The 14,066-nt window shown below is 48.6% G+C and overlaps 1 protein-coding gene across 1 annotated transcript; it reads right to left on the bottom strand.

The window, feature by feature from the left end:
• Nucleotides 1–1,439: 1,439 nt before the first annotated feature.
• LOC143769845 (ETS translocation variant 3-like) lies at nucleotides 1,440–13,837 on the bottom strand. The gene is made up of 5 exons (XM_077258786.1): nucleotides 13,700–13,837; nucleotides 8,618–8,681; nucleotides 6,943–7,180; nucleotides 4,567–4,682; nucleotides 1,440–2,649 (listed from the first exon to the last, which is right to left on the bottom strand). The coding sequence occupies exons 2-5, from the start codon at nucleotides 8,661–8,663 to the stop codon at nucleotides 1,469–1,471; spliced, it is 1,581 nt and encodes a 526-aa protein (XP_077114901.1). The 5' UTR covers nucleotides 8,664–8,681; nucleotides 13,700–13,837; the 3' UTR covers nucleotides 1,440–1,468.
• Nucleotides 13,838–14,066: the final 229 nt, after the last annotated feature.

The following is a 14,066-nucleotide window of genomic DNA, read 5'->3' as shown; positions in this document are numbered from 1 at the left end:
TCGAGGAGGAATTTTATGGAGGGCAACCTGTACAAGTTCTCAGCCAAATGTCTACAGACTCAAAATTCGAGGCAGATCACAACACCCCAAGTTTCGTATGAGTAGTCCTACGCATGCTAGCGATGTGGCTCGGGCTTTAATTTTCTTGAGTCACCGATTTTATAAACAAAAGGAAAAAAAATAAAAAGAAAGAAAGAAAAGATAGAAAAGTTAAGCATCGCACGACCCTTGAAAAAAAAAAAAAAAGACTGCCTTTCGGAGAGGACTGGAACGTTTGACAGACGTTCCAACCTTTTACATTTTTCAACCATCGACTTCAACGAAGGAAGGACTCGCCCTCTAGGATCTGACCATCATCCAAAGACGCCTAATCGTGATGATATTCCATAGAGAAAAGAGGGAACTGTACAAAAATCCAAGAGATGGCCATTTCAGGTTGGGAAATTGTGGTGACGCACCAATGGACAAGAGGAAAGCTGTAAAAATCTGGTCTTCACCAATCTTAATTCTGTCTTCCATAGATCTCACATGTAAGAAATCTGCTCAGCTCTTTGTCCTTAACGATAAGGACTCTAAAAAGGGGGTCTGATCTGACACTTCAAGTCTCCTAATTACCAGGAATGCATGGACGTCATAAGAGAGGAAATCGAAGCAGACGTCTGTTCGAGAAAGCTGAGACAAAAGGGAGAAGATCAGTGGTGGAACATGTGCAGTTTTTATTTCCCTTAACTTCCTGCGTTCACTCGAGTTCGCTTCCTGTAGGTCAGGAAAACCACAGGTTCCACATCCTGGCATTTCTACTCCCGTGCGTCTGAGGAATCGGGAACGAAGGTCCTTTTTTCTATCACCAGGTCACTGACCTGGATCTGCTCGTTTGGAAAGAGTACTGCTGCGTTAAGCTTTTCTGTGTAAAATCATGACACTTTTCAGGTATAAAAATAGGACTCCTTGCCCATGATGTCACAAAGGAGTGTGTGGGGAAAATATATGAATGAAGACATCTTCATCCACACCCACTCGTAAACTCACATCTAGTGCCTACAACCTATGTTGTAGTGTCAAGTTTTCCAGCAAACCCACCTGCCTACCCTGTTATTTTTGGAAAAAAAAAAAAATTAAATTATTTGTTTTTGCTAAAAGTGCAGAACCCCTGAATACGTGAAAGAGCAACCCGTATATCAATACTTTGAGAGGGTAGAATCCATAAAAAGCAACATTACTCTACTCCTGGGTAGAGTGTATGTGTGTGTATATATATATATATATATATATATATATATATATATATATATATATATATATATATATATATATATATATATTTGTTTTTTTTTTAGTAAATCACCTGCAAAGAGTAAAAGAAAGTTTGGGAATAAACGAGACCGAAATAGCTAACCCCACCCCTTTCTGCAGCAATGCCACATAAATAGAACAATACATAAAGAAATAATGTGGGTTTATTCCAGTACTAGGAGTCGGCAGCTGCAGCAACGGCATTGGTTGCCACTGACAGGTCGGAGGAGCGGCAGCCATTGATGATGCAGCTGACCTTCCTGCACTCTCTATCCTCCACCACTTCCGCCTGCCTCTCGCCATTCCAGAGACGTTTGAGGCGCAGCTTCGGTGGCAGAGAGTCCTCCTTCTTTTCGACTACGGTGGTTTCGTCTTTTACAGGCTTCTCACTAAACCCAGCTGGACCTTCTGTACCTTCCTTGGGGTAGTTAAATTTGGATGAAGCGGTGGAGAACTGCAGCCAGGAAGGAGCTGCAGGTTTGACAAAAGTATGGCCTGGCTTATCAGAGTCCATATTTGGAGAAAAAGCTTCAGATTCATCAGATTCTTCCTTCTCTACACGGTCCGGGTAACCTTGTTCCTCGTCAGAAAAAAGATAGTCATCATCAGAAACTGGCTCCACTTTCACGGGCAGCAGAGGAGGTTGTGGAGGAGCCAGTCGTTTTTCCTCAGAGCTTTGGGCACTTTCTTTATTTTTACGTCCCATTGGAGGCGGCTGCAGCTTGATGGGGAGTGATGGCTGATCTTCCGGTGGGAAGGGACGATGCGGCGGCGGCATCATGAAATTCGGAAATCTTGGTAAAGTCCGTGGACTTAAGTGGTAGTTAAATACGGAGCAGGCTTGGGCCTGCAGGTAGTGTTTCATCTCTTCTGGGTTGAAGTTGAAGCAGCTGCTACTTTGGAAAGCTGGGCTCAGTCCAGGAGAAGGACTATATGAAAAAACGGTTGGCGTCAGCGACAAGGCTGGTGAGATGGGTACACTCATGAGCCCGCCACGCCCAGGGAGGGGAGACACGGCAAAGGGACTGTGGGCATCTGGGTACATGCCAGGCATCGAAAAAACTGGAAGCATGAGATCAGGTTTATGCTTTTGAAGGCCGTGGTGACCGGTTACAGCGGTATTCCGATTGGACATGTGGTCCGCCCCGCGACGCCAGTCTGCCGAATGAAGCTCTTCCTGTTCGGTAGGAATTGGTTTCCTCTCGCTGCCGTCGTTCAGGGATTCCCTGCTGGACTGGGCAGAGGAGCTTCCAGTAAAATGATTCATGTGCCCGTCTTCACTGGGGGAATCTAAAGGCGAGAAATGGAAATGGGACGAGGCAGTGGGCACAGGGGGTGCACTCTGAGGAACGCCACCTAAGAAAACAGAAAAAGAAAAAAGTAATATGTAAACATGAAGATGTAAAGAAAGAAAAAAAAAAAAAGTAAAGGAGGCAGTTCAGATATTAAAAAGAGGTTCCCCAACTCAATGTGCAACTGTAGTTTGTAGAGAGCAGATAAGATGCCATGAGAGCTGCGTACGGGTCCAGACTAACTCTGGATCCTTCCACTGCTCTGCTCAATGACCAGAGATAAGCTTCGACCTCTACATTTCAGAGATTGAGTGGTCTGGCTGCCGAGACCCCAACCAAAATCTCTGACATCACTAAAGGAAATCCATTAATATGGTGGAATAGAAGAGGGCATCTGGCTCACTGTTTGCGAAGCCTTTTAGAAGTGGTGGACTTTCATTTGGCATCTGTCACAAGTTGCACCGTCATGATGGATTTTGCAGTCCTTCAGGTGTAGTGTCCAATCCGCTGATTAAAAGATGCCAACTTGGCACTGTCATCCAAGATGACAACTTTCAAAGACCACCAATGGGAGACAAGCTAATCAAAAAGTGCCAACCGAAATGACTGTAGGGCCGATATTGAAGGAGTCCTACTCTACAAGAACAGCGCGCGATACACTAAACCTCTGTGCACACTGGGGAAGAAACTTTTGCTTGCTTTATACTCAGGGAAAACATTTTGACGAGTGTGTTTTAAGTTAAAGTGGGAAAAAAACAAATCCCCATACGCCATGATGCGGCTATGTTGTACAGGAGGAAAAAAAAGGAAAATAATGCCCCCTCGACTAACAATGGAGCAAATTTAAGATGATGGCCACCATTTCATCAAGACTAACAGTTTTTCACACCGGTCTCTATGAGGGGCAGGGTGGAGCCAAAAGCGCCTGGTTCATAAGAGGCGCACCCCTATTAATGAATCCTGGAAGGCACGAAGTTGCACAACGAACGCCATCGCTAGACATGAACATGGAGATTGGGGGTTGCCACGTCGCTCTCCTGCCCAATTTATCAGAGCCAAGTGAAAACGTGAAAAACGCAAAAAAAAAAAAAGAATTGCACATTTTCAAATGCTGTTATTTAATGAAGTGGGGAAATAATAATAAAAAAGTCACCATTATGCTGTATCCTGCATACAAAAATTTCAGGATTAATTACATGCTTAACACCCCTCAGGTACAGATTCTGACTTTTTGGGCCTCTGCTTCCCCCACTACAGGAGCAGCTGTTACAAAGAGCAGAAATGAAACCAGAATGTTGGCTCCTTACAACAAGGTTGTGTTTCCTGCTCGTTCTGCCCCCGGCAGGAAAAGAGAACCCGCAATGGATGAAGTCTAACATGGAGAGTTGGGCAGCATCTGTCTTCCGTCACAATGCAGAAACACTAAACCCCCGGCTGGCAATGACCTGTCTGACCCTCAGGCCGCTGATATTCACAGAATAGCAGGGAAATTCCATCACATTTCACAGAATTTACAAAAAGAGAAGTGCTGTGGCCGATGGCTACCGGCACGCCAAGGAGGAACGTGGCATTTGATTTCTGCAGTGGGAGGACAATTGCATAATGTATATTTTATAATCCAATGCCCGTCTGACCCAGTGGTAAGTCACAGCGCCGGTACTGGAAGGGAGCGCCTCGACTTATGCACTGCAATTTGCAAGAATTGTCTGTTCCCCAAATATAGATGTACAGTCTATGGGAGCATAAAGGGGACCCCAAATTGCTAAAACTACTTGCAGGGCTATGTAGGTCCTATTAGACAGCTGATAAATTTTGCTTTAAAGACATTCAAATTAACCTGAAAGTGCATTGGGGCGTGTCTACATACTTCACCGCTCTGACACACCCACAATGCACTATGAACGAACGTGAAGTGGCTTAAAGGAGCACACTTATCCCTCCGCAGCCACCCAGACCTAATTCTAGTTGCTCTTTATCTTACCGTTGGGCCTGATGTTGATGAACGGGTAGTTGGGCATGACCAGCTTGTTGAAGTTAAACTTGTAGGTAAAACGCTTCCCCTTCGTTTTATGCAAGATCCTTTTGTTATAATAATATCTGTCAAGGAAAAATTACCAGATTAAATAACAAATCTAAAAATACTAACACAAAATCTAATTAGAATAATCTATTAAAAAAAAACAAAACAAAAACAGCTAAAATTACAAGAACCTCAATAATAAACTAAAAAAATATATACATTTAAAAATGACAAATTAAAAATAAATGATAATATTGAAAAATAAAGACTGCATAAAATTATAAATCTTTATATTATAATCTTTATTTTTTATATAGTGCTAACATATTCCGCAGCGCTTTACAAGTTGCATGCATTATCATCGCTGTCCCTGTTGGGGCTCACAATCTAAATTCCCTATCAGTATGTCTTTGGAATGTGGGAGGAAACCGGAGTGCCCGGAGGAAACCCACACAAACACGGAGAGAACATACAAACTCTTTGCAGATGTTGTCCTGGGTGGGATTAGAACCCAGGACTCCAGCGCTGCAAGGCTGCAGTGCTAACCACTGCGCCACCTTGCTGCCCTATAAATAAACGTTTATAATTAAATAGTAAGCAACAATAAAATTAATGCAAATATATAAAGCAGCTTGTAATCGGACGTGTCGTCCCCTTAGCCGGAACCATTGTGCATCATATACATGGCTCTTGAAAAACTCTTCCCACCCCGCATGGTTGAAGACAAAGTCTACACGCCCTGTGTGTGGAAACTAGATACCAGGATGGGCCGGCCTGCACTGTGAGGATGAGTGAGAGGAAGCGGCCATCTGCGCGGCGGAGACACTGCAGGCGATCAGCAGAACACATGTGTGATCACAAGAGACAACGCTCTGCACACAGCCGGATCCGGTTTACAGCTCTGGGAAAATGAAGAGGTGGAGGGCGGCTCGGGGCAAAAACAAACTCTGAGGAATGTACGTTGACGTTAATATGGGTCCTGTCATGTGCCGGATTGTCAGGTACTTTAGAATTAAAGAAAAACTGCAGTATATGGAAAGTTTCCATTTTTCCACCATTTGCAGATCAGTGCCGTCTCCACCGCTTTCCCTTCCCGCTAGAGATAAACGGTCGCAGCTGCACGTCACAATCTACTTGCAGGGTTTTTTTTGCAACAGTGTCAGGGTTAAAGAGCCCAAACTTATCCATGGGAACCTGAACACGTGCAAGAGGAAAAACAAACAGACGACAAGTGGAGGGGATTAAGCTGCGTCATCGGTTTATGGTGCTGCAAGTACCGGCCGGCCAAGAAGCATCTCCCCTTACACCCCAAATGACTCCCGTGTCTGCCCAGTGATGGCTCATTCAATGCTACAGACACCGAAAAATCTGCACACATCTCTGGCCATTATCCACACGTCTCCGGCCATTATCCACACGTCATGGGTGAACTGCAGGTTCTACAGAAAAGCAGCAAAATGGTGCAATTACAGAAGCGTGTGCGAGCTCCACCTCAGCATTCAGAGAACTGAGAGGAGACACATTCCTCCCGTCATTAGGGATCATTATCTGGAAGTCACACCCAGAGTGATTACGGCTAATAGCGGCCAGGAGACCTGCTGCAAAATATTCTGGAAATTAAACAACTCATCGTCCAGCCCTGATTAATGCCATCGCCGAGAGCAGAACAGAAAAACAATACTATAATTATATTATTAACATGTATTAAAAAAAAAAAAAAAAAAGTATTTATTAACATTCTAAATATTTTCATCTACCAAAAAAAAATAAAAAATTATATATAACAGTTTTGTAATTATAAAAATACAATTTAGAAAGGTATATTTAATTAAAATACTAAAAATAAATGATATTTTGGGCTAAAAATTAGACAATAATTTCAACTTAAAAATAGTTATGAATTGCTTATAAAAAATTATATATATTTTTTCTATTATCCATTTTATTAATATAACCGTATATTTGTAATTATAAGATTAAACAAATCTATTTATATTAAAAAAAATAAAAATAAAAAAATCTCCCAAACACCTATTCAGGTGGTGTTGGAGTCGTGCCCCCCCCCCCCCCCACACTTCCTCTTCCATCCGGCTGGGCATGTGACTGCTGCTGCCGATCACAGCTCACATGTCCGTATGACACAGAGGATGCACTGAGCAACCCTGGGTGTATAGACAAGCAACGTATTGATGGGCCACAGAAAATACATGTCCATCCAGCAGGAAAAGAAGCCAAGGAGATCGGAGTGTAAGAGTGGTTGAAAAGATTGTCAACCCCCATAATTCTGCAGAACTACCATGTTCCTCAAGTCCTGAAGACCCTCCAGAATGCCCTTACCGGAGCGCCCGGCTGAGCTTGTCATAGTTCATCTGCGGCTTGCACTTCCTCCGGCCCCACAGCCGGGCCACCTCATCGGGGTCCTTGATGACAAACTCTCCGTACTCCCCCTGCTGCCAGGCGATGACGTGGCGGAATTCCTCCTTCTGCAGCAGCTCCAGGATGAAGTGCCATAGCTGGATCTGCCGTGAGCCTGGGCTGGACTCCGCCTTATAAGCCCAGTCCGGGAAGTGATAACCTGCAGATTGTTAAAGAAAATCAAATAAATGATAAAAAAAAAAAAAAAAAAAGAAAGAAGGGACAAGTGATCGCAAAAGAAAAGGATCAGACAAAAACCATGGAAAAAAATAACTGAAAAATGAAAATAAAAAATACATTTAAGCAGAAGACGTACAGAGAAATAGAGAAGAGCAGAGATAGATTAGATTTGCCAGCATTGGACTGAAGCACAAACACCAACCTACACATAAAAAAAAGAAGGAAAAAACGTGAGGCAAGAAGCTGAAGTCCTAACAAGAAGGCAGCGATGCAGCACCCTGTTCAGGATGAGAAGGAGGGCTACATAGGAGGACCATATCACTCGTCTATGGATCACTGCACCTACAGTGTAAGCAGGTTGTCCACATTTTAGGATCATGAGGTCAGACATCTGGTTCCTTCAGCTCCTTTCAAAACAAGTAATCCGAGCTGCAGTACCGAGAACTGCCACCGTGCAGCGTAAGGTGCTGTGCTGGTCCGCCATCCATGGAATCAGCAGGCCGCTGAGGCTGGCAGTGTCAGACCCATCTATATACAACTAGTGGTGAACGAATGTACTCTGATATAGTGTTATCCAACCAGTGTAATGAGCATCTCGGACAATATGTTAGGGTCCCCGCAGCTGTTACACAGCCACAACACATTTGTGGACTGCCTGCTAGTTAGGCAATGCCCCCGTGTGATGTGACAACAGCCGCAAAACATGCAGACACAGGGACTCGAACAAATTATCCAAGCACGTCCGAGATACTCGGATAACAAGTTATCCAAGAACGTTCACACATCACTATATACAATCATGGACAACCCCTTTACAATTCACTAGGAATCAGACTAACAAAAAAAAGCACAAAATATAAAAATGGAACAGGCAGGTCAATAAAAGTAAGAGACAAGAGAAGAGATAATCAGACAGAAACAGGGCAGACACACTGACAGTGGACAGCAGCGTGATGTCAATCATCGAGTCTAACCCACCACCAACGCTCATATCTGTACCAAGTACTCTCCCCGCACATATGGAAATGCTCAGCACCCGGTATATAATCACACATATACTATATACCCCTGGCCAGCACTAGGGTGCATGTGGTCTTTTACGCCATCCTATATACCCCTGGCCAGCACTAGGGTGCATGTGGTCTTTTACGCCATCCTATATACCCCTGGCCAGCACTAGGGTGTATGTGGTCTTTTACGCCATCCTATATACCCCTGGCCCGCACTAGGGTGCATGGGGTCTTTTACGCCATCCTATATACCCCTGGCCAGCACTAGGGTGTATGTGGTCTTTTACGCCATCCTATATACCCCTGGCCAGCACTAGGGTGTATGGGGTCTTTTACGCCATCCTATATACCCCTGGTCAGCACTAGGGTGTATGTGGTCTTTTGTGCTGTTTAACGACCAATCTTACCTCCCCCTCCTTTTGACTTTTCTACAATACTGCAACCGGTTTTCATCTTTCTTCTTTCTGCTGACTGTAAAAAAAACAAAAAGCCAAGAGATTAAAAAATTAGTCCATACAGTACAGGAAGTAGATGCTGTAGCTTTATAACTCTGCCAGTGAGGAACAACTGCACGAAAGGAAAGCTGCACAAAAGTACTTAAATACACAGCAAAAGAGGACCACCCAATCCACCTACCATGGGATAGATAATGAGTATCCTCTAGATCAGAATCTGGTGGTCCCACACCCAGAGCCTTCCGTCAACGGATGATCAAAACTGTCAAAGGCAGAATAGCACAGCGCCATATTCTGCGCAGTGGCAGTTCTCGGGACTGCAGCTCAGCTTCCATTGATATGAATGTATCAGAAGCTGCTGAGCTGAGAAGGGCCACAATACAGAACAGTGCCATCATGGCTCCTCCTTCAGATTATCAGAGGGTGTCAGACCACTGTGATCCAGTACAGGTGACCCGTCTTCTGTTCTGGTTTACTGCCACAGATCACTGGAGGGTGTCAGATCTCCATCATCTAATATCAAGGATAGGACTTCAGTACTGGAAGCCCAGAGAACCCCTTTAATGACAGCTGCAGGTCCAACATCCATAATCACGACCCATCCCAGAAATAAAGAAGTCACAGCACTTTACCCCCTTGAGTACAGCTCCATTCAATTAAACAGGGTGCAGCCGGGTGTTCAGGATCGCCACTGTGCAGTGAAAGGGGGGACACAATCATAGGAGCATAACCTGAACCTAAGGACGGGAGGTCTGTGTATAATACTACACGCAGTGCTGCCGCCTTATCACAGGTGAGCCTCGCGCTGCACTGATCCGTTTGTGACCCCTTTGTCTCATAACTTAAAAAGGAAACTCAACAGCTTACGCATTTCCTTCCTTGTGGTCGAAGCCGTGAAAAGCAGAGGACTGTCCACCCTCGCCACCCAGCTTGTGGTGACAAAGACAGTCGTGATCTCACAACAGAAGCGTCAACCCGGCACGTGGAGCTGAAAACTAATCCATAGATGGAAGGAATCATGGATGCCGATCCCTCTAGAATGGCAAACACCGCAGCACCAGCCGTCACAGCACCGCACAGTCTGCAGCACCAGCCGTCACAGTGAACACCACAGCCACCGCCGTGACAGCACCACACACTGCAGCCCCCGCCGTGACAGCTCCGCACACTGCAGCCCCCGCCGTGACAGCGCGGCACACCGCAGCACCAGCCGTGACAGCGCGGCACACCGCAGCACCAGCCGTGACAGCGCGGCACACCGCAGCACCAGCCGTGACAGCGCGGCACACCGCAGCACCAGCCGTGACAGCGCGGCACACCGCAGCACCAGCCGTGACAGCGCGGCACACCGCAGCACCAGCCGTGACAGCGCGGCACACCGCAGCACCAGCCGTGACAGCGCGGCACACCGCAGCACCAGCCGTGACAGCGCGGCACACCGCAGCACCAGCCATGACAGCGCGGCACACCACAGCACCAGCCATGACAGCGCGGCACACCACAGCACCAGCCATGACAGCGCGGCACACCACAGCACCAGCCATGACAGCGCGGCACACCACAGCACCAGCCATGACAGCGCGGCACACCACAGCACCAGCCATGACAGCGCGGCACACCACAGCACCAGCCATGACAGCGCGGCACACCACAGCACCAGCCATGACAGCGCGGCACACCACAGCACCAGCCATGACAGCGCGGCACACCACAGCACCAGCCATGACAGCGCGGCACACCACAGCACAAGCCATGACAGCGCGGCACACCACAGCACAAGCCATGACAGCGCGGCACACCACAGCACCAGCCGTCACAGCTCCACACACCGAAGCCCCCACAAACACAGCTCCGTGCACAGCAAACACCACAGCCCCCCAACGTCATAGCTCCGGGCACAGTAAACACCGCTGCTCCGATCACACTGACTTCAAATAGGAGGTGAGCTAGAGTACTGAGGAACGGTAAGTACATGGTGTGGCCCAGCCCAGTGCCCCTTGCCTTTCCAGGAACTGATCGCTGGGAAATCACACCCATCCTAATCAATATTTAAGTCCAGGACAACTCCTTTAAAATGCTTCCCCTGAGCAGGGAAACGCACAACTTTCCAGTGGCCCATCACCATATCAGTCCATAATGTCCTGTGTAAGGCCGTGACCTGTGGACAAGTGGGGCAATGTTTTAGGAAGGAAGCCATATCTTCTAATCCTAGCCCACTCTTCTAAAAGGGTTTGTATCAAGTCCAGAATTGACCTAAAAAATAAGGCCACAGGTAGATGCAGAATTAGGTCAGTGGTTCTATTGAACTTTGTCCCCCCCCCACAAGGCAAAGAAGACATGTAGAAAGAAGTGGCGGGGAGCAGGTGTGAGGATTAGGTTCCAGCGAGAAATACCGAGGCATGTCCCTTTAATGGGTGGACGTTGTCAGACAGCGGCACATATCCTCCTGTGGCACACGCCGCTCGCTTGGGATTTCTCTATCGCTGCAGTGCATTCCATCCTCTGGTGAACATCTGAACCTACAGAGCAGTTACCTCCTATACAGAAGCTACAGGCGAACCGCTAAAGGGTCAGAGTGGATGCCCTATACAGCTGCAATGTAATAAAGACGTAATGTGGTGCCCATGATGTACAACCGCAGTCTCCGCCAGCAATGCCAGGATGTTGAGAGGCACAAGTCACCAACTCCCCAAACACAGAACCACAATTGCCAGCATATGGTGGGCTGTAGCCAAGCCCAAAACCAGCATCATGTGCCCAGAAGACGTATATAGATTCCAATTTAAGGGAATTTTCTATAACACATGCCAAGTGAGATATTTTTTTTCTTCCTAATAATCCATATTAAAGGAAACCCTGAACAGACACTTTCCAGCCCATTCCTGATCGGCACGTGGGGGGCATGGGACAACTGCACATGAATGGTAGGCACAAAACATTGCGTAATCCCAGTAACCTTCCTGTTATTTACTGATAGCACCGACTAGCAGACGCATCCAACTCGTATTCTGCACTGTACTCCCCTGCTATACATGTCGCTGCGTCTGATCAGCAGGGAGAGCGCCTGAGAATGGACCACAACAACGCACGTGGCCAGGAACGGCAGTAGTGGGTGCCAGCTGGATATCATACATTACAGCTTTATACATAGTTGTCCCACTAAATACAGATGTGATCATTGGGGGGGGGGGGGGTCGAAGCAGCACGGCCCTGCACCCCCACTGTGTCGCTTCCCCTACAAGCTATGACATCTGCATGAATTCCATAGAAGTAAATGAAGCGGAGGTCACATCACTGTTTACACAGGGAACTTCTGACCTCAGCACTAGGGATCAAGCAGGAGAGGAAAGGGGCACATACTTATCACAAGTCACCAGGGACATATCCGTCAGGCCAGAGCGACACAGTGACATGCAACAAGTTACCGAAAAGTCACACGATAGAAGCCATGGCAGCACTCACCATTACACCACTGATGCAGGCACACACGGGTCACATCCATCCAAAGCTGCGGCAAGTGTCACATGTGATAAAAGATCCAACACTTGAGATTCTGCGAGACATCCAGTGCTGCAACATCACTCACTGGGCAGCCCTACAGGGAACAGACTCTCCTGCCCTGAGGCAAAACCCCTAGCACAGAGCCAGCTACACACACAGCCACCATCTCCTCCACCTCACCTACAGCTACCATCCACCGTGCCTACAGCCGGCATCCCGCCGCCACACACACACACACACGTACAGCCGGCATCCCGCCGCCACACACACACACGTACAGCCGGCATCCCGCCGCCACACACACACACACACGTACAGCCGGCATCCCGCCGCCACACACACACACACACGTACAGCCGGCATCCCGCCGCCACACACACACACACGTACAGCCGGCATCCCGCCGCCACACACACACACACACGTACAGCCGGCATCCCGCCGCCACACACACACACACGTACAGCCGGCATCCCGCCGCCACACACACACACACGTACAGCCGGCATCCCGCCGCCACACACACACACACGTACAGCCGGCATCCCGCCGCCACACACACACACACGTACAGCCGGCATCCCGCCGCCACACACACACACACACGTACAGCCGGCATCCCGCCGCCACACACACACACACACACGTACAGCCGGCATCCCGCCGCCACACACACACACACACACGTACAGCCGGCATCCCGCCGCCACACACACACACACACACGTACAGCCGGCATCCCGCCGCCACACACACACACACACACGTACAGCCGGCATCCCGCCGCCACACACACACACACACACACACGTAGAGCCGGCATCCCGCCGCCACACACACACACGTACAGCCGGCATCCCGCCGCCACACACACACACACACACACACACACACATACAGCCGGCATCCCGCCGCGCGCCACACACACACACACACACACACGTACAGCCGGCATCCCGCCGCCACACACACACACACACACACACACACACGTACAGCCGGCTTACCACCACACAGGGGTGGGTTCTGTACAAGATGTACAGATGATAGAGGAGATGTCATCCACATCATAAGCCGGGGGCATCAGACACACGGTTCATACAAAGGTGACTTGGGACCAGTGCTATAAAGGTGGTGGCCGCAGATTACACAGGCTCGCCCCAATGACTGTTTCGCTTTGATCAGGAGCCGATTTCCACTCAGTGACAGCAAGCAGAGGTGTCCCAGACGAAGGATACAGCAGACCCTGCACAGAAGTCACAGCGCCGCCCGGGGACAGCAGGCGGCGGACTTGTGACACCAGGCCCCTCTCCCTGCCACACTGCTGGGACTTGTAGTCCCACACAAACATTCCCCCACTGGTGATCCAACAAGAACCACAGGTAGAGGACACGCAGCAAATGTCTGCGGCCCCACACAACGTTATGCTGGGCGGGCAGATCAGTCAGGCCCGGGTGGGACCGGGGAGAACAGAAATAGCCCCGACAGGATTGATAACGCTCGGTGGGGAGCCGGACAGCCGCAGGCACTCACCAGGGGCAGCCGCCGCGTCTTCTCCTTTCTCCTCCGCTTCCAGTCTCCTCATACAGCGAGCAGGAAGTGCCTTAATAATCCCACTTCCGGTTTACGTTTCCTTCCCCCTCCTCCCTGCTACGTTGACGCCGGAGCGTGCATCCGAAACGTCACCGCTAACCACGCCCTAACAAAAAGCTTGTCGCTTCGGATTGGACCGCAGAGGTGTGATGCACACGCCCGCAAATAGGAATAATGCACCCACTGACGTCACTTGGCGACGTCACCAGCTCCCCCTCATCCCACACACACGACGCAGGACGTAGAAGAAAAACAACACGTGACAGCGAGGCAACAAATTGCAGGAGGCTGTAACCCAGGAACGCCG

The sequence above is a fragment of the Ranitomeya variabilis genome, chromosome 1 (assembly GCF_051348905.1).
Source record: "Ranitomeya variabilis isolate aRanVar5 chromosome 1, aRanVar5.hap1, whole genome shotgun sequence".
Lineage (NCBI taxonomy): Eukaryota > Metazoa > Chordata > Amphibia > Anura > Dendrobatidae > Ranitomeya > Ranitomeya variabilis.
Note: the sequence above shows the minus strand (reverse complement) of the source record. Positions and strands in the feature narration are given on the sequence as shown.

What these genes read in the sequence shown, in the direction of transcription:
- LOC143769845 (XM_077258786.1), bottom strand. Translation starts at nt 8,663, where the DNA reads ATGAAAACCGGTTGCAGTATTGTAGAAAAGTCAAAAGGAGGGGGAG. An exon ending in AAGCTCAGCCGGGCGCTCCG is followed by an intron (nt 4,683 to 6,942) that starts GTAAGGGCATTC and finishes TTTCCTTGACAG; the next exon opens with ATATTATTATAACAAAAGGA. An exon ending in CATCAACATCAGGCCCAACG is followed by an intron (nt 2,650 to 4,566) that starts GTAAGATAAAGA and finishes CTGTTTTCTTAG; the next exon opens with GTGGCGTTCCTCAGAGTGCA.